Here is a 21,484-nt window from a genome sequence, read left to right as displayed (position 1 = left end):
GTCCCTTCTTGCTCTGTTATAGCAGAAACTGGAAAACATGTAACAAAAGAAGAAAAGCTGCTGTGAAGAAATTAGTCTGACCCCTGCCATTGCAAAAAAAAAGTTACATGATACCAGAACAGTCACAAGTCTATTTCAGAGAATGAAGTCCAACAGCTGCTAATGTGTAAAAAGATAAACACTTGTATCTGCAAACAGAACATGTTACATTAGGGTAGTACTGGAGTTACAGGCTTGGGGAAGAGAGGCTAGAAAGTCATCTGGCAGAAAGGACCTGGAGGTGGTGGTCAATAGCCAGCTGAATATGAGCTAGCAGTGTGCCCAGGTGGCCAAGAAGACAAACGGCATCCTGGCTTGTATCAGAAATAGTGTGGCCAGCAGGAGTAGGGAAGTCATTATCTTCCTGTACTCGGCACTGGTGAGGCCACACTTTGAATACTGTGTTCAGTTTTTGGTCCCTTCCTACAAAAAAGACATGTCCAAAGCATGTCCAAAAAAGGGCAATGTAGCTGGTGGAAGGTGTGGAGAACAAGTCTTACAAGGAGTGTCTGAGGGAACTGGGGTTGTTTAGCCTGGAGAAGAGGAGGCTGCAAAGAGACGTCATCACTCTTCTCAGCTACCTGAAAGGAGGTGGGTGTTTGGTCTCTCTCCCAAGTAAGAAGCAATAAGACAAGAGGAAATGGCCTCAAGTTGTGCCAGGGAAGGTTTAGATGGGAAGTTAGAAAAAATTTCTTCATTGAAAGGGTTGCCAGGCACTGGAACAGGCTGCCCAGAGAAGTGGTTGAGTCACCATCCCTGGAGGTATTTAAAAGACGTGTAGATGTGGTGCTTTGGGACATGGTTCAGTGCTGGACTTGGCAGTGCTAAGGTTAGCGGTTGGACTTGAAGATCTTAAAAGTCTTTTCCAACAAAAACAGCTCTATGATTCTATACAGCCAATTAATACATTTGATCCCAATCTATCCTTGAGTTTTTAGAAATAACATATAGAAATAACACTTCCCTTGTCTCAGCTGAGTGCAGAAGAGGAAAGTAGCTGAAGGGGCTGCTGTAGGTAAATATTTTAAAGATTTGCTGTACTTCAGAAACAAGTACCATATAAAGGGCTTCAGAAACTTCATTTATTTACACTAAGCAAGTCTCAGGACATCTGTTGATCTGTCACAGGAAACATTACCTACTCATTAAGCTATGTACAGCAAAAGAGGCAAGAAATCTATGGAACGGGTGATCCCTGGCAAAGATCTATTTTGCAGTGAGCGAGGATTCACAACAATAGAAGTCCAAGTTTCCCTCGCAGGTAAAACTTTAAATTTGTTCATGACCTTAAGGTCAAAAGTAGCTATTTAAGACAGGCAGCATAAAATTAGTTATGTTACCTTTCTGTATTTGTTTTGGTTTTTGGACAAAATAGGACAGTGACTTCTTGTTCTTGTCCAGGAAGAAGGAAAAGATCCTCAGATTCAACAGCAAAGCAGCTGTCCTCATTTGATGCCTGAAGGTGGGCAAGGGGAAAAAGGAGAGTTGGTTACTTATTTTAAGGGAGTAAACACTCCTTCTGGATATTAAACCATTGAACACTACTCTCTGGATGCAACTCTGGATGCAACTATCCAACCAACTCCTCATGCACCAAAGAGTCCACACATCAGATCATCTCTCCTAATCTTCTCTTACAGTGGGAACAACTTTGTTCCAGTGTAGTCAGCATATCTCACGGCAACAGGCTGAGAGCCCTCACTAGCACCCCATCCTTCTAACCGTGGCATGTCATCTTACTGCTTGTCATAAGCAAGCTTAGTATTATGCCCCTCCCCCTTCAAGTCTCATGGCAGGGAAGTTGGAACCAGATGATCTTTAAGTTCCCTTACAACCTTAACCACTCTATGATTCTATGATAAGCCCCACTAGCTTGTGAGCAAAGATCCTCTTCCTCCTTTGAGAAAGGTGAATTATATTATCCCAAAGGTGTCATGCAGGCCATCCCATTATTGAAAACCGCAAAGCTGTAATGGTAACACCAGTAACAGGGCCCTGCAGTAATAGACTAGGTCTGTCTGTTTCTTCCAATGTCACAGCCCACAGCTGGAAGGAGATAGGAAAAAAGTAATCCGTACTTCATATTCCCTTATGTAAGCTTGTAAATCTCTTTGTCAAACCATACAGTTCAGCTAGGATTCCAAGGCTTGGCTCTAGTTTCAATACAACATTAACTGCACAAAACCTGTGATGTGAGGAAGATGTTTAGCCTGGAGAAGAGGAGGCTGCAAAGAGACGTCATCACTCTTCTCAGCTACCTGAAAGGAGGTGGGTGTTTGGTCTCTCTCCCAAGTAAGAAGCAATAAGACAAGAGGAAATGGCCTCAAGTTGTGCCAGGGAAGGTTTAGATGGGAAGTTAGAAAAAATTTCTTCATTGAAAGGGTTGCCAGGCACTGGAACAGGCTGCCCAGATAAGTGGTTGAGTCACCATCCCTGGAGGTATTTAAAAGACGTGTAGATGTGGTGCTTTGGGACATGGTTCAGTGCTGGACTTGGCAGTGCTAAGGTTAGCGGTTGGACTTGAAGATCTTAAAAGTCTTTTCCAACAAAAACAGCTCTATGATTCTATACAGCCAATTAATACATTTGATCCCAATCTATCCTTGAGTTTTTAGAAATAACATATAGAAATAACACTTCCCTTGTCTCAGCTGAGTGCAGAAGAGGAAAGTAGCTGAAGGGGCTGCTGTAGGTAAATATTTTAAAGATTTGCTGTACTTCAGAAACAAGTACCATATAAAGGGCTTCAGAAACTTCATTTATTTACACTAAGCAAGTCTCAGGACATCTGTTGATCTGTCACAGGAAACATTACCTACTCATTAAGCTATGTACAGCAAAAGAGGCAAGAAATCTATGGAACGGGTGATCCCTGGCAAAGATCTATTTTGCAGTGAGCGAGGATTCACAACAATAGAAGTCCAAGTTTCCCTCGCAGGTAAAACTTTAAATTTGTTCATGACCTTAAGGTCAAAAGTAGCTATTTAAGACAGGCAGCATAAAATTAGTTATGTTACCTTTCTGTATTTGTTTTGGTTTTTGGACAAAATAGGACAGTGACTTCTTGTTCTTGTCCAGGAAGAAGGAAAAGATCCTCAGATTCAACAGCAAAGCAGCTGTCCTCATTTGATGCCTGAAGGTGGGCAAGGGGAAAAAGGAGAGTTGGTTACTTATTTTAAGGGAGTAAACACTCCTTCTGGATATTAAACCATTGAACACTACTCTCTGGATGCAACTCTGGATGCAACTATCCAACCAACTCCTCATGCACCAAAGAGTCCACACATCAGATCATCTCTCCTAATCTTCTCTTACAGTGGGAACAACTTTGTTCCAGTGTAGTCAGCATATCTCACGGCAACAGGCTGAGAGCCCTCACTAGCACCCCATCCTTCTAACCGTGGCATGTCATCTTACTGCTTGTCATAAGCAAGCTTAGTATTATGCCCCTCCCCCTTCAAGTCTCATGGCAGGGAAGTTGGAACCAGATGATCTTTAAGTTCCCTTACAACCTTAACCACTCTATGATTCTATGATAAGTCCCACTAGCTTGTGAGCAAAGATCCTCTTCCTCCTTTGAGAAAGGTGAATTATATTATCCCAAAGGTGTCATGCAGGCCATCCCATTATTGAAAACCGCAAAGCTGTAATGGTAACACCAGTAACAGGGCCCTGCAGTAATAGACTAGGTCTGTCTGTTTCTTCCAATGTCACAGCCCACAGCTGGAAGGAGATAGGAAAAAAGTAATCCGTACTTCATATTCCCTTATGTAAGCTTGTAAATCTCTTTGTCAAACCATACAGTTCAGCTAGGATTCCAAGGCTTGGCTCTAGTTTCAATACAACATTAACTGCACAAAACCTGTGATGTGAGGAAGAAGCCAACTTACCTTAACTTTCAAATTCACACCAATGTTTCCAGCATTTTTCAATGGCAGCTGTTGTTTGGCTGTTGAACCCACACTAGTAGAGAAATATATTGTCTAGAAAATGTAAAGAAGTGTGTATGTATATATGCATACGTAATAAAACCTAACATTACAAAGTAAGTAGGCTAGGAGAGGCAAACTTACTAAAACGCAATTTAAAAATACATGCAAACCTGTAAGGTCTTTGGAGCATGTATCCTTGCTGTTCCAGCTCTTGCTCGGAGAGGAATACTTTTAATTACACTGCTAGGTCCTGGACTATCCAATTCCACATCAACTCTTGCCAAGAATTCATCTGCTGGACCCAGGGAATCTAGGAACAATTCCATGAGTAACAAAAGCAAGCAAAGTCTGCTAGCAAAGGCCATTCCTATAAATGTGTGTCTCACTTCAGCTACTGTCCAATCTTAACATATAAACGTGATGGTGATATTAACATAAACTCTCCTCATTACCCTCGCAACACTGTCAAAACCAGCACATTGTCCCTAGAGCAAACAAAAAATCATCTTAACATACTAGACAAACTAGTTGATATGTATACTGTTTCCTATTCAGGAAGCCAAAAAACCTCAAAGGTTTCTTCACATTTTTATCAATTTTGCAACCAGTGCAATGTTTTCTTAAACAAAGATTTAATTCTCTCAGCAAAAGGAGTAAAGCAAACTCCATACAACTGGCAGTAGAGAATGGCTTTGTACAGCTTGATACTGAAGTATAAATATACCTGCTAACATCTAAAAGATAAAGACACAGAAATACAGAAGAGTATTCCCCCTCCTTCAGTTACTAAAACTGATTGCAATACCCAAAATATTAGGCCACAAATCAAAAACAAAATTTCTTTTCAAATTTTCAGCCTGTTCCTGCAATTCTAACATATGCATACATTGAAAGTCAAATTTTAGTTGAAATGAAAATCAAATCACTATACCTGAAGAAGAAATTTGTTTCTTAGGTGCATGGAATACAACCCAAACTGTTAAAGCTTCAGGATCCTGAAAAACAAAAATTGGTTGACTCATCTTATGGAGAGGAATAGAATTACTCAACAACAAAAAAACACTAAAAACAAAACCAACACAGCTAGCAAGAAAACTCTACTGCTCAAATAACTTCCCCAAAATTGCTACTGCCAAGTTAGGTACTTAGAACTGTCATTTCAGATGGCAAGTAACATGAAGAATCAGTCAACTACTAAGTACTCACTTGTCCATCATGGCTTGCATGTATCACATGGTTTACAACTGATGGAGTTGGTATCTGAGAAACTGCATCCATTTGAAGTGATTGCTCTTTACAAGAATTAACCGGTTCCTTGGAAAAAGTAAAGCAACTCCAAGCTACTGCATTCTGTCAAAGAAATACAGTATTATATCTCTTTTTGTCACTAACGATAATGCTGACAAAGCTGAGGAATACAAAGCAAATTCTGAACAATCTATGTAGTTTGGAAAAAACAACCAAAGATTAGCCTGTAGTTTCAGCTATTGTGTGTTAGTCCAGCAAACCCTTTAAAAATAGTCAGAAACCCTTCTACAGCTAAAGGAGACAAGCTGGAACTGGTTAGGTTTAAGCTTTCAAAAAATCTGGCTGTTCAAGACCAACTTCACCAGTCACCAAGATGACCTGATCCAATCTTAAGGCCAGTCCCTTCTTGTCCTCCCCACATAAGGAAATAAGACCAGATCCTCTGACAGTACAAAAGACCAGCCAGCCTAGCTGGCTATCCAGTTGGCTTCTCCTATCCCAGAACCATTTTTGTTGGCACCATTACAGCTAAATCAGATTACCACCCTGCCAAAGAAAAAAATAAACACACACAAAAAAACCCCCCACAACAATTCTTTCCAGACTAATCAAAGACTTAATGGGAATCTTATATCTAGTGTTCAGGGCATGTTTCTTAATGACATATAACAAATATTTTGGTATTAAAATTCTGTATCACAAGAAGTTAACTTTCACATACAGGAAGTTTACTGTACTTACAGCGTTAATAATAAGTCTAATTGGCACAAACGCATGGGTTTTGTTGATAAGTTTTAGTGGAAGTGCCTTCCAACTGCCAGAAGTCAAGTCACCAAAATCCAGGTAATCTCTTTTTCCTGTGTCCACCTGGTTTTAAGGGAAAGCAGATCTTACAAGGAAGGAAAGCCCCTAAAGCACACTATCATAGGAAAGCACCAGGAAAGTAAGGATGTTATTGACATATTCCATCCTCTTAAGGCTATACTTGCATACTGTACATGCCACCTACGAGAGGTAGGAGTCATCTCAAAAACGTTCTCTTCGAAATCATAAGGGGTTACATCAAAATGGTTATCTCCCACATATTTTGCCTCAACTGAGCCAATCTTAGAGCAATATTTATCCACCAAAAACCAGCACAGAACCAAATTACTCTGGCTATTTAAAAATAAACTACAAGTATTGCTAGCAAGCAGGAAATGTCAGTTTTGGATAGAAAATGTCATTTTAAAAAATTAAGAGTTAAGAAAAATAACTAAGTAGTGGTTAATTTTTTGTTAGACTAAAAACATACAATCTGCAGTAATGCATAACTTTTGTTTGGTGCTTATACTTTTTCATATTCTCAGGAATATAACAAGACATGCAGAGATATAGCATAGGGTTTAATCTTAACATGAAGCTAGTTTGAATTAACTATACCATAAATCAAAGAATCACTTGGGTTGGAAAAGACCTTTAAGATAAGACTCCAACCATTAACCCTACTCTACCAAGTCCAGCACTAAGTCATATTCCCAAGCACCACATCCAGACAACTTTTAAACATATTCAGGGATGGTGACTCAACTCAGTAAGAAAATGTAGAATGATGGATTTTACCAAACTATGTATTAAAACATGCATTAAAAGCTAATATATAATTTATCAAAGTAACATTAAAAAATTTATCCATTCATGTGTATTCAACTAGCATATGATTAACTTAAAACACATACTTAGCCCAAAGCAGGTTAACAGACCACTTGAAAATCGAAAAAAAAATTGCTGGCTGTGGTTAGCGACTAAAAATTTTCCTGTAACTGTGATATCACAGACTATCATGTTATTTGTTTAATCATCTCCAAAAAAGTACCACCGAGCCTGCTGAAGAAGAGTCCATCCATTTCTACTTGCAACAAAGCCCGTTTCTGACTGTCCATACTCCTAAATTTAGGACTACATAAAGCCAGATTTAATTCTTAATGTCACACTATCTCCCATCTGGAAGTTCTTTATGATAAGACATAAGATGAAGCATTTTAAACATCCATTTACTTTTCATTTTTAAAGTCCAAAATAAGAAAATATTCTCTAGAATCATAAATAAGCTAAAAGGAAGAAGAAACCAAGACAAAGTCTACTCAATGTAAAAAATTAATAAATCCTTACAATTAGAAATGCTTTTTGTTACATTTTAATGCCTAATGGTATCTAATATAGCAGATACTTAGAAAGCATTACATGTTCAAGGTCTCATCCATCCTTTCAATAAAAGCAGTATCTTTCCATTTATTCTTTTCATATAGTTGCATAATAATTGTTCATTTCCAGCTAGGTGCTTTTCCATAACTAAAATGTCCTAGACTGTTTATAAGAAGCTTATATAACGTTTTCCTATATTCTGTATTCCATTCTCCCACATTCCAAACATAAAAATTCCCAAGTTCCTTTGAGGAACAACCTGGCATTTCTTGCATATTCTTTTCCAGTGTCATTCATAAAACTCAAAAAAAAAAAAAAAACACCAAAAAAACCAAACCCCACCAACAGAAAAAGCAGCTACTTACTTCTAAATTAGGATTTTCAGCAACTGCTGTCAGAACTACCCTGCTTGCCAAAGCTTCAGCCTGAACAACTGTCTCAGCATCTGCAGAAACTGGCCACGATGAAACATTGAGAATACACTGAAAGACTCCCGAATGACAAGGTAAGAAAAGTATTTTCACATCACTGGTAGAATAGGGTCCTACGATGGTTTTGCTCTTGAAAACCAGACATTGATATTTCACAGGATCCATCTGAAAAACAAAACCTCTGCCATTTTCAACAGGCCTCTTGCCAGAGCACAGTTTTGTTCAAAATACCACATTGATCTGGCACCACTGCTCAACAGACGTTCTGTATATGTTTTAGCTCAATATTAATTGTTACATCTTCATATTCATGTCTCTTTCATCTCACTCAATTGTGGGCATTTTAATTTAGAGAGTTAGATATGTCAGCCTGAAAGTTGTAGGGGTTTCTTTCCAGCATCTAGTGAAAGATTAAAATTAGGATTATATAGTATTGATTATATTTGAAAGTTAATTCATAAGTAAAACCCTGATTATTTAGAAACACCAGCAGCAAAACCTACAAAGCAAATTCTACTTTGTGCTTTCTGCCATCTAAGCTGGAAGGAAAAGATATAGTGGAAGAGTAAAGGAAAAGTCAGCTGATGGAGGACACCAGCAAATCCTAGTGCAGATGACAAGTTTGTGTTGTGAACATACTCATCTTCAGGCAGCAGTGACAGACTGCAAAATGTGCCATTAATCTCTCTATGCCTACTTGTTGGAATAAGTCAAGTGGCCTGGCTGAAAGAGGGTAGTACTACTTCTGTGCTAATTAACTATAAAATGTGGGAAAAAAGTACATATCTGTACCGAGGACTTTAACTTTACATATGACAACCAATAAGATTACAGCACAGCTCTATTAAAAACATATCTTACCTTTTTCCCATTAACTGAAACACTGAGTATTCCAATGCTGACCTGCAACCACCGTCCAGTTGGATTAAATATGTTAAGAACTGTCTGTGATGCAATTCCCACACAACAGGCATTAGGGAACTTCAATTCTTCTGGTACTTTTACATGTCCTTTGGAAGAAAATATGCTCCTGTTAGTTCCAAGTACCCCAAAAGAAATCAGCATGACAAGTTTCTAAACTCATTTGATGAATGCTTCATCATGGCAAGAAAATGTTTGATTCTTGAAGGTTTTCATAAGAACATTTTCCACAAGTCTGATACTCAGAATTTCAATCACTTGTTTCCAATTTACATCTTATTTGGACTTCTACTGTCATGAACAAAAACATTTATGGGAATAGCACATCCCATACAGATACTAACCAAAGTGTATCTATACATCTTATAGAAAAGAGTAAATGTTCACATTTTAATCAGTACTAGCCCAACTCAGAAAATGTGCATATTAGTATTAAAACATCTTTAGAAAAAACATTTACACCAACCAAAAGGAAAATCTTTTTTTATCACAGTATTACTGTTACCTAAAAAAAGACATTCAGACTTTTTTTGCTACAGAAAAAACAGAGCAGATTTTTATAGATTTTTTTGCTGTGGAAGTGCAGTCATCAAAAGTTATCATCAAATTAAAGAGAAAACCTGCTTCAAGTATTTTATATCCAGGAAGTCTCTACTTCTAAAATTTTGAAAATAACTCTTCCAGAGGAATTGCAACATTAAAATGACAACTCAAAACTGAAATGGAGGTAAGATATCTCTGGCATGTTGGGAATCAATCTTCATTACATCCAGAAACCTGCTAATGGGCTAGCAAAAAGAACCCATTAAAATTAAACATTCATTTGCATTGCTTAGGCTTAGAGCTAACTCAAGACACAGAAATTGCAGAAAGTATAGAAGGCAGTGGACAGCTTGTCTTTCCCCTTCCTAACCAGAGAACAGTTTAAGTTCTCCACTCTCCTTAGATTTTTTTGCTTCACTGACTGCTGATACCACATTAGGTTAGAGACAGAAATATCATCTGTTTTACAGATAAAATACAACTGTCCATAAAATTACTTGTCTTGCCTAGAATGAACTGCAGCTAAGATTTCTAGCTTCTTACTATGAAAGACAGCTCTAGATCCTTTAAAACAATAAAACCCATAAAACCATTGAACGCTGAAATTCTTCAAGATTATGAAAAATTTATCTTAAGACCATTGGGGACTGTAAGGATATACACTGAATCCAAAGAATGTAATTAAATAAGGAAAATTAGTAATACTTTTTAAAAAATAGCACAGCTTGCATAAGGAATCACTGTGGTTACATTTAGCATTCTAATTTTATTTACTGTTATATTAGCATCATCATCACCATTCTAGTCCCCAGCTGTATTTTAAACACACTCACCAGGTGACTTTGACAACTCCCACTCATTTCTACCAGCTCCAAGTGATTGTCCAGTATATGATTTTATATTTAAGATATTCTTGTTCCAGGAAGCAGAATGTGGATTACAAAGTGGAGCTGTCCCCAGAGACCCAGGACAAATATTTGGACCAAAAGGAATTCCGACCATAAATGGATTCTCAACATGTCCTGCTGGGATACCAGAACAAGGAAGCCCTGCTGGAAGACCAAAACCTGCAGAGCTGCAGCCTTGAAACTGAGACAAAACTGGATTTCCAGTAGATGGTGTATTTCCCAGATGCTGTTGTGCATATGGAGTCGTTGCAAGAGAATGCCCTGTAAGCAATTTGGGAACAGAAAAAATGGCTTGATTCTCAGAAGTAGTAACATGGGGTTTAAAGCTTGGAATAGGAACATACTGTTGATCAGATGAGTTTTGATTGAACCATCCAGAATACGTGGGTAATACATTTAAAGACTGCAATCCTTGTCTTTCTACTTTGTTTGTTTGATTCTGCCACATTTCTTGTGCATCAGCATTAGTAGAAAGCGGCTCAAGGACACAGCATTTACCTGGTAAAGCCGATTTAACACGGTCTAGCTCTTTATCATTTGCTGCTACATTTGAAGGAATAGATGCTAGCTGTTTTTCATTCTTCAGAACATCTGCTTTGGGCAGTTCTTGACTCAGTACATCATTAAGTTTTCTTTTAAGACCTTCAAGTTCGTATTCTTTTGACTTCTGGTCAATATGAAAGAGAGCTTCTTTTCTATTTCTTTTACACGAGTGGTCTTCTAGATTTTCATTTCTATGTTCCTGAGGAGTCGGGCTGGCTCGAATTATTGTTGTGCTCAGTTCACTAGCAGTTTCACTCTAGTAAACAAATATAATACACAGTATTACAAATTTTAGAAAAGAAAATAGGGTACATAAGACAGACTTAATACTGGTATTGCCATCTGATATAAATAACCAAGTTTGTCAAGTCTTGTCTGAAGATGTCTGTAACATCTGTGGCTCCTCACCTTGAAAAAGGAAACTTGCAATTTCAATTTGCTCGCTGTCTAAAGTCACATTCTAACTAACTGATGCTGGGATGGAGTTAATTTTCTTCACAGTATGGTGCTGTACTTTTAGATTTGTGACCCAAACAATGTTGATAACACACCAGTGTTTTGGCTATCGCTGCACAGTGCTCACACAGTATCAAGGCCATCTCCATTTCTCACTCTGCCACTCCAGAGAGTAGGCTGGGGATGGGTGAGAGGCAGGGAGGGGAAGCTGTCAGGACAGCTAACCTAAACCAACTAAATCCATGTAAGAACACACTGCAGAATCAAACCGTGGGATCGTTTTTCTGTTGTAGCTGTTGGTTGGATATTGGCTGGGCATTGGTTTGCTGGTAACGAGGGATTGCTTCTGCTTCACCTATTCCTCACCTTCACTTACTAAACTACCTTTATCTCAACCCACAAGTACCCCAAACCCACACTTGCCCTTCCAATTCTCTCCTCCATTCTACTGTGGGGGTGTAATCAAGCAATTGTGGAGGGTTCAGCCTCCAACTGGGGTGAACACACCACACTAGGCATTAACCTGATATGATTAGGTATCAAAGCTGTACTTAGAGTTCTTCATAAAAGCTAAAGATCTAGAAGCAATAAGTTGCAGCAACATCACAGCAGATAGATTTTTTTTGAGGACAAAAAAACCCCAACACATCACTAAAGACACACTTGCCAGCTTTGTAAGAAAAAAAGTAAAAGCCAAGTGATCCTGAACAAAATCACTAACTAAAAGCTGTTTGTTGAGACACATGAAAATGCACTGATAGCAACAGTTTCATTGTGCACTCATCACACAAAGAAATCAGTCAAGCCCCAAGGCCTTCTGTTTTGGCAGGTATGCATGCTGTAGGTGGGAGGAACGCACCTCAGCCTTAGAGTCTTGGGTTTTGTCTCCAAGCACAAAATTCCCAAGAAAAAAATAAAAAGAAATCAGATATATGCATACGCACAAATGTATCTCAGAGCAACTACTATTTGGGTGTCAGAAGCTGAGAAAATCATAGCTTCAGTCCTGAAAAAAGTTAAAGCTATCATACATATTTATAAACATTTCTCCAGGAAATAAGGAAACGTATTTTCAGTAGAAGCTAAGCAGAAAGGGAGCCTCAGGCGTGATGAAAGCAGATAAAGATCCTGCAAACTACTACTGGAATGCTGCACTGCATTCCAAGAACAGAACGACTTATTAAGCAATCAAAGAAAAAAATGAAGGGGAAAAATACACCAACTCTAACTTTTTTCAGAAGTTTGCAGTTCTTTGAATGTTTATATTCATTAGTTTTTGAATGTTTATATTCATTAGTTTGCACATGCCACACAATCTATTTCAGAATTTAAGCTTTTGAAACTCAGGAGTGGGGGGAATGCAGAATACATTTCCCTTTGTACATCATCTCCTAAACTGTTCTGAAACCCTTACAGCTTTTTAAATTTACGTTGACTACTTAAGGGTTTGTTTTGGGAATGAGGAGAAGGTTTTTATTTTGTTTGTTTTAAAGAAAGGGAATTAATATATATTTACAGGTCAAGATTTTCTTACCAAGTGTGTATCTGGATCACACATTACAGTTGAGTTCTTAAGGGTACTGTCAGATGCAGAGACATATGTTAATCTGCTCATGCTAACACTGGAGCAAACTGACTGAGGTAGTTCACCCTCTTGGCAAGAAGGTTCCTGATAATACGACGTGCAAGCTTCAGACCTGAAAAACAGATTCAAAGTATGTCGGTTTTGGAATACGTTTCCAATGCTGACACCAAGAAATCAATGCTATAAATTAGCTATACTATTCCAAAAAACAACATACATAGCCATTCCATTTAACACTGCCTGTAGAAATGAGAAATCAGCTTTCAACTAACCTTTACAAGTTCTGGCTTGGATGTACATAGGATTAATTTTCTTTAGGTATAAATTCTAAAGTCAAGGCACCAGAGTTCCACAACTGAACTCAAATGCTAAGGTCAAAGAAACAACAGAACTTACCAAAAGAAAATGGTGAAACAATATATACTTGTATCTAATTAAAAAAGAATGTCAAATGAAATAATTTAACATCCCAGGCATCACACATCGATATTTCCTATTCCTTGCTGAGTTTCTCTTCTTTTCACATACCTGAAAACCCAGAACCTCCCACCACTTTGCCAAACAAGAAGCAGTAGCATGAAAACAATGTGACTGACAATTTTAACTGGAAATCCTGAAGTCTGTATAACACACTTGCAAAAATACACATACTACTGAGCATTTTAACTTCTAAGAAACACCAGACAGACTGTAACTCTAACATCACACACAATAACTAGTTAAATATCAAACTGTGAACTTAAAGGTTAAGGGAAAAAAATCTTTTTAAGGAATGTACATAGCTATTGGCTACTGGCCATCTATATATGTTGAAGATCACACAATTAATTTTAGCTATAATCTTACGGTTTATATAATACTTATTGTTATGGGAGCTCATTTTTTAAAAGTCCTTTCAGTTAAAAAAGATCTAAATCTTAGATACCAGTTACCATTTCAAAATATAAAGTGGTCAAAAGCAATACAAATATTTCCAACAATCCTCTCTCACAATGCACAAGTATATGAATCAGAAAACCAAACAGAGTTAAATACTTCACGTTAAAAAACACATCTTCATCGCTTTTTACAATGCCAAGCTTTGTCATATAATTAACACCCAACCAAATTGCTTTATTTGTAATAGATTAATCATGCTACAACAACAGTTATAAAATATGAGATTTTATAGATCCATCAACAGAGTTTTAGGTATGAGGTATCTGACTGGCTAACAGGCTGAATGGTTTGTATTCTGGCATTACAGGACAATACTGAGCAGAAACAGCAATATTCCCATTGAGCCTCTGCTTTATCATGCCAGTGAGGAAAATTACAAGTTAACAATTGCTTAAGACTGTTTCCCCATACACATAAAACAGAAAACTTAGTCTAAGGGTGAACTCTTAGCCTAATACAGATCTTCTATAAACTGAGGTCAAGGACAACATTCAAACTAAAACTTGATCCCTAAAAAAAAAAAAATAAATCATGAAGCATTAATGAATCTTAAAACCTGCACCAAGAAATTTACCCTGAAAATACTGTTCCAGAAGTCTCACTAGGAGAAGAGTGAATTAGTGGTGAAGTAGAAGGTCTGAAGCTACACTGCTCTTCCTCCGGAGGTGGCAAGTCACATTCCGGTAGAACGGCTTTATGCTCTGGTAAATAAACAGAGTAACACTATTCATTTAAACACAGGGAACAAGCCTACTTTCAAGAAAAGCCTTTTCACCAACTGGTTACATTTATATAGGCTTACTTACCAGTACTTCTCTGCGAAGGTGGGGAGAGCCCCTCAAAAGTTACATGTTTCACATTCCTACCACAAGAACTACTGGCATCTTTGTTTCTCTCTGTTTTTGCAGTTTGCTTCTTTTCAGCGTTGTTCAATTTCTGCATAGGCTTTACTTTTATAGGAGTCACTGTGACATATTTACTAGATTGCTTGGGTAATTTTAAGTTGCTGAGTAACACATTATTTCCCATATTTCTCTCCTCCAAATCATTACACAGTTCAGCACTTGTTTCTTGATACATCGTTTCCACGTCTTCCCCAATAATAGTGAGCTCATTGGTCTCGTAGTCAAGCGAACTTCCCTGTGCTGCTAAAGGAATTCCACACATCAACACTTTGTTTCCAGTAGGTGAGGTCCTGGTATGGAGCATATCTGATCTTAGATCAGCATTCATTGACTGTAAATGTTTACTGTTTACTAAATCTGTCAACTTTTCTGAATATTTAGCACTATTTGCTGTTGTGTCTTCGCAGTTCAGAACATCAGAAACACTAGAAAAATTCTGATTATTTTCTTCATTAAAATTATCCAGAAAACTTTTCTTTATTTCTTGCTGCTTGCTGTCAGCAAGAGTATCCTTAATTTCATCTTTATCCAGTAGAAAGCTCTCAAGCACAAGGTTCTGGACAGATGCTTCATGTTTCACAATACTCTCATATTCACTTTCATGTCCAGTCTCATCTGTTTTTTTTATATACTTTTCCATATCAAACGCACAGTTTTCCACATTGCTGTGCGATACTGGATCAGCAGAAAGTTCCATCTCTTTAACAATTTCAGGACGGAAACATGTTCTTTTAGTTTTATTAGAGAGTCCTATGATCATAGCAGCTAGCTGTGAAGGATCAGCACTGGAGGAAGCATCAGCAATGGCAGAGGCAATCGTGCTAATACTCAGGACAGAGTCAAAATGATTAGATGAGCCATCTTCAGATTTGTCATTATGAATTCCATCCTACAACAAATCAAAATGAGTTAAGCATCCAGATAAGAAATTTTTGTTCAGTGAGTTTGTTTCTGGTTTGTATTTTTTTTTAATTATTTTGCATTTCGGTATATGGGAATATATTAACATTTCTAGTTGTCACACTTTGAATTGACTGTCAAGAAGGAACACTGCAATTGGCATAATTCTCTGTGTCTCTTTTTAAGTCTACACAGTTTGGGTTTTTTTAAAAGATTAAATGATTAAATAAAGACTGTCTTCTACAAAGCCCTAGTTGCTATAAAACTTTTGAAATCCTAAAATAGAAACACAGATTATCCCAAGTTGGAATGGGCCCATAAGGATCATCAAGTCCAGCTCCCTCCTCCCCACAGGACTATCTAAAGCTGTTTAATTCAGCTAGAAAAACTGGCAGTAAAGTACCACCAGGAATAAACACAGCAGAGAAGAAACTACCATGACCAAATACACAGTAATTTCCTAATTAACTTGAAATCATCTGCCTCAGTACAAAGGGAAGACAAAGCTATTATACAGTTTTCTCTGTCACTCAAGTCTGATTTCTTCAGTTTTCACATTGGCTGTTCTTGGCAAAGGACATAGAATAAGTAGACAGTCACTTCCAGACCACAATCAGTTCTCACTTCTCAGATACATTAAGGAAGAAAACATCTGTCCTCCTGTACATCTGCATCCATGTCTTCAAAACATCCTCATAAAAAGACCAATTAAGTAAAAAACACGTAAGAAGGACCATGACTGGAGCGAAAACTGGCTGCTCAGAGAGTTGTGGTCAGCAGCATGAAGTCCAGCATGAAGGCAGCCACTCACTAGCAGGGCACCCCAGGAATCAATACAGGCCAGTGCTGTTCAACACCTTCATCAAGAATGTGGATGAGACAGAGTGGCCCCTCAGCAAGTTTACCCATAAGACAAAATTGGGAGGTGCAGTTGACACAGCAGAATAGCTGGCTGATATTCAGAGCCTCAACAGGCTCAACAATTTGTGCCCTTGTGACAAAGGCAGCCAACAGCACCCTAGTCTGCAGTAAGAAAAGAGTTCCCAGCAGGCTTAGGGAAATGATCTTTCCACTCTACTCAGCACTGGTATGACCATATCTGGAGTGCTGTGTCCAGCTAGGGACTCCCCAGTACAAGAGAGACACAGACATACTGGAGAGAGTCTAGTGAAAGGCCACAAAGATGAGTAAGAACTTGGAGCACCTGTCATAGAAGGAGAGAGCTGGAATTGCTTAGCTTCAAGCAAAGGCTCAGGAGGAAATCTTATCAAAGTGTATAAATACCTAATAGGGAGAGGAGGTGGGCAAGAAGGAGTAAAGGAAGTGAACACAGACTCCTCTCCAAGGTACCAAGAAAGAAGAAAGGAAGCAATAGGGACAATTTTAAATACAGAAAAAACCATTTAAACTTAAGGAAAAGATTTTAATGTCAACATGACTGAACAGCAGAACAGGTTGCCCAAAAAGGAACCAAAGAGAAAATAGAGCCTCCATTCTTGGAAGTATTCAAAACATGATGGACTTTGATCAACCTGATCTATCTGACCTGGCTTTGAGCAACAAGGGATGAACCAGATGATCTGCAAGAGTGCCTTCTGACCTCAAGCATTCTGTGATTTGTCTGTCTGAGAACATTCTAGCATCTATATCAGACTGAGATTGACCTTAACTTCTGCAAATTGAGGGTACAGAAGATTAGAATCTGGATGTACATTATGAAAACCTCAAATTAGTCATCTAGTGTAAATAAAGGAAAAAATAAAGAACGATAATCAGAAAGAAAAGCAGTTATGACAGTACAGAGCCCTGAGCAATCCAATTAGTCCTTTTGCATCTAAGTCTGCAGCTTTCATCATTTGATCAGCTAAACCAAGTCAAACTTGCTAGCTACTGATTCATAGAGGTTAGGCAGGAGAACAGCTGCTTCTGGAACTGAATGAGTCTGCATATGCTTTGCCTGACCAGAAAGAGAACATGACATGTTAAGATAGAAAAGGCAGGTGTCTAGAATTACCAAAATGAAAATAATCACAGATATTTTTTAATTGTATCAAGTAAAAGACTTCATACACATTCTAAAGACAAGCTGTTTCATTAAAAAAACAGAAGGGTAAGACATAGCTGAAATTCAGAAACTTGATCGCAGAACGTCAACAGCCTAGGAATCTGAAAAACTACAGGTTGTCAAGCCAGGCAACTCCTAAGGTGAAGTAGGAAGAAAAAGGAAAATGAGATGGTGATACTATCACATGACTCACTATGGGATCATAGCATTCTCATGAAACTATCTTAACAAACAGTGGCACCTGCTAGGATTCAAACGATCAATACAAAATGCAGTGAGCTGGTATGAAAGTCCAAATTTAGCCATATTTGTGAAACAACAGTAACTGGAGTTACTTGAATTTTGTTCTAGCTCATAGTTGCACTTAACAGAAAAATGCAAGAGGAATACCTTTGCTTTACTTTTGATAGTAGCTTCTGTATTAGTGCTTTTAGGTATCTGAGCTGCAACCTCCATCATCTGCCATGCATCTTCACAGCTGGTAGAATTTACATGTTGTTTTGTTTGTGCTTTTAAGTCATCTAAGAACAAAGAAAAAGGCAGGAAAGTAATTTACAGTAAGTAAATCGTTTAAACACCTGCATTCTTGGATACACATGCTTCCTCAATGCTCTAGAGAAAAAAGAGCTGTTATAATGACACAAATCCAAATACTGCAAGCATCAATTGTTTCCTATACAGTACTTGATGCTTACATTCAAGTCACAAAATTAGCTGGTATTATGAAAACTATGCTCACACTCCTCAAATTTTACTTTCAGGTAGCTTACCATACTCACACAAGCTAAACAAACCTTTTCAAAAAAAGCATTTGCAAAGTAACATGAACATACACCAAACTCCAGTAGAAAACTAAAGAGTGAAATCTGAGTAAAGCAAATTTTCTCATTCTGGAGACAGTCTGACTGAGGTAGATAGAACTGAACTGGTGATTTTGAAGGATAATGTTTAGGAGGGACTGGCATGTTTCTGAAACCAAAACCAAATTAAGATAATCTTCTTGATTAGGAGATAAACCCAAACTAGGACATATTTTTTATATGAGATCCAGAGGCTACCATTTCAACAAATTAGTTCCTGCCTGAGGGACAACATCTGGACTCCACACAACACTAAATGCAACTTTCAAAGATATTCTGACTGGTGAGAAAACAAGTACGAAACAACAAACATTTTTGGTTTATTCTTCTTGGGAGGGTACTGAGTTTTGGTTTTGTTGGGGTTTTTTGTGTTAACTTTTTTTTCCCTTTACTTCTGTTCTTATAATAAATTTTTGGGGTTTAGATATACTTCATATTTCAAGTAACACCCTCCTCAGGTTGCTGAGCTCTCAGCTTCCTCTCTTCTTAAACAGGAATTGAGTACTGGTATTGCTGATAAAGATTATTGCCAGTACTACTGAAAATCAGACAGCAGTAACTATTAATATGGTCACAATGTGACCCAAATACCTGTTTTCTCTAGCACTTAAAGCAACCCTTATATCAAAAGAACTGAAGAGCACATTAGGGTATTTTTCTATTCAAAGCAACAATTATAACTGTAATTAATTGAACAGAGCTCATGAACTCAGTGAACTCCTGGCATTTTTGACAAAGAAAAAGAACAGACTATGGTATAATGAATTTAAAGACACTAACAATAGGTTTAAAAGAAACAAAAAAAAAATAAATCACAAAACACCACATAAAACAAAAAATCATTAGAGACCCCTTAAAAATATTTGCAAGGTCCCAGCACATGGAAAATTACAGCCGTAATTGCCAGGCATATATGCACAAAAATGCATGCTGTGATCTTTACATATAAAATTTCAGAGGAATGTAATGAATTATTACTTTAAGTTAAGCAGGTATCATGGGAGTTTAACTTTAAAAAAAAAAAAAAGGAAGGAAAAACATACACTGATACTGTTTTATGCACACACTGCCAGCTCAGTTTTACCTGAATTGTCTTCATACTTTCCCTGTATCTTCTATATGTGTATGAACAAACAGACCAATTTTCTGGTTTTATTGTTTTTTTAATTTGTTTGGTTTGGGGCTTTTTTGGGAATATATTTACACAGCTTTTTCAACAGAAAAACACTAAACAAATCTTAATTATTGTAAGACATTCTGACAGTTATCCAATACCTGGAAATGCTGAAATACCCACGACAATTTAGGCTAGTACTTAGTATTAGAATATTCTCTCTTGTAAGTGTTTAGGTTCTGTGTTTTTCTGAAGGAAGAAGGGGTGGGGATAGTGCTCACAGCAAACAAAAATACTTGGCAAAAGAAAATAAGGGATGTGCTATCAGAGATCACTCATAATAGTATTTAACAGCTATATACAAATAATTCTTAACTATTGTTACAACCACTGTCTAGAGCTGAACCATTTGTTCTATAATTACCTTGAAATACCTCAGACAATTGCGAAGTCTCTTGGCCACTGTCACCTCCTGATGAATCAGATTGCCTCAGCAAAGCAACCGGTTGCCTTTTCTTTGGAGATGTAATATAGTAACCAAAAGATGGCTATAAAGAAAATTTACCCAGGAATACAGCATTAGTAAATTTCATCACTAATAAATAGGTTCAGTGAGCATGCAAACCAGTTTCAGCCACAGTGCATTCTCAGTTGGTGTTCACTCTCATAACACTGAGAAATAACATATACCTCCTAGCATTGCCAATGTCTAATCCAAATACACACGCTTTAAAAGATAAATTAAAAAACCGTAACAACTTATTCTCACCAGTTAGACAAAAGAAAATACATATGATCTCATAATCTCTGCTTAAAGGCATGCTATACTGATCTGGATGTACCAGGACAGAACATGCTTACTCTACCAATTCACCCTGTTGCACATAATTCCTGTTTTTATCTGCACAACAGATGAGATACTGTCTACCAACAGCAATAAGAGACAGGTATCAGATAGATGCAAGAAGCATAGTGAAGTACATTGGTAAATTAGAGTCTAAACGACAAATTTCTACTGCTTTGGGCATTTGCCATTCATATCACTGTTTAGATACCCCTGTCTGAGCAGCATTTCATTCAACTATGCAGATCATTTGCTTGGACCTCCAACATGCCACCTGTATGTGGTGTACTTTTCTCTCTCCAATTCTACGTATAATTAGGTCCTGACCAAAAAGTGAAGATCAAGATTCATCAATAACACCAGTCAGCCTTTCACAACAGAAATTCCAAGTGGGAAGCAAGCCAATCAAGATCTGTAACACTGACAGGATTTCTTCTGCAAGTGATCTTAGAAAAGTAGTTCTTGAAAATAATTACCATGTGAAAAACAGAAGTAGTGCTAGCTGCTGTTGTTCTTGTCCTTTCCTTGGGTCTGAATATTAAGATACATACCCGTTTCACATCACTGCCTCCACCAAGACAACCAAGAGCCTCAGATCTCTGACCAAAGAACTCCCCCAAAGACAAACGTAAATAACTGGCATCTTTATCAAAATCAGATTTTTGCTGCAGAATGCAGCTGTTGGCAGATTTCCAGGAAGTATCTGCGAATTCGGATGCATTTAGACTGTCTGCTCTTGATGCCTGTAGACAAAGATTTCAGAAGTTGTAACTTGCAAAAAAATTAGATAACTATTCTGTTTACATTGAGATAACTAGTTACCTGCACAAGTCTGTGTGCTTTCTCAAATTCTTCCTGGTCTTGTGCAATCATAGCTGCTGCTTCAGCTTAAAACCAAAAAAGAACATTAATTCAAATAATGCATAAGCTAGACAGTGCTGTAATTACTATTTTCCATCACTAAACCAATTTTTGAGGTAGATATAGCAATATCTAATTTGACATCTGAGACACTTTGAGACACACTTGGAGTTATTCCATCCCATCCTGATGAGAAAAGTTCACGT

At 37.6% G+C, this 21,484-nt stretch overlaps 1 protein-coding gene across 1 annotated transcript in view; it reads right to left on the bottom strand.

Moving 5' to 3' along the window:
* The window catches only part of CEP192 (centrosomal protein 192kDa), a 67,825-nt gene that overhangs the window by 33,221 nt on the left and 13,120 nt on the right, over nucleotides 1-21,484 (bottom strand). The window contains 16 exon segments of the mRNA XM_010006945.1: nucleotides 3,057-3,172; nucleotides 3,930-4,022; nucleotides 4,142-4,281; nucleotides 4,903-4,966; nucleotides 5,178-5,321; nucleotides 5,961-6,086; nucleotides 7,769-7,999; nucleotides 8,696-8,844; nucleotides 10,126-11,005; nucleotides 12,740-12,902; nucleotides 14,304-14,430; nucleotides 14,536-15,523; nucleotides 17,990-18,120; nucleotides 19,998-20,121; nucleotides 20,969-21,160; nucleotides 21,240-21,304. Coding sequence (XP_010005247.1) covers nucleotides 3,057-3,172; nucleotides 3,930-4,022; nucleotides 4,142-4,281; nucleotides 4,903-4,966; nucleotides 5,178-5,321; nucleotides 5,961-6,086; nucleotides 7,769-7,999; nucleotides 8,696-8,844; nucleotides 10,126-11,005; nucleotides 12,740-12,902; nucleotides 14,304-14,430; nucleotides 14,536-15,523; nucleotides 17,990-18,120; nucleotides 19,998-20,121; nucleotides 20,969-21,160; nucleotides 21,240-21,304 — 3,733 coding nt within the window.

The sequence above is a fragment of the Chaetura pelagica genome, unplaced genomic scaffold, assembly GCF_000747805.2.
Source record: "Chaetura pelagica isolate M959 unplaced genomic scaffold, ChaPel_1.0 scaffold109, whole genome shotgun sequence".
Taxonomy (NCBI): domain Eukaryota; kingdom Metazoa; phylum Chordata; class Aves; order Apodiformes; family Apodidae; genus Chaetura; species Chaetura pelagica.
The sequence above is the reverse complement of the archived record's forward strand: the minus strand, read 5'-3'. Positions and strand labels throughout refer to the sequence as shown.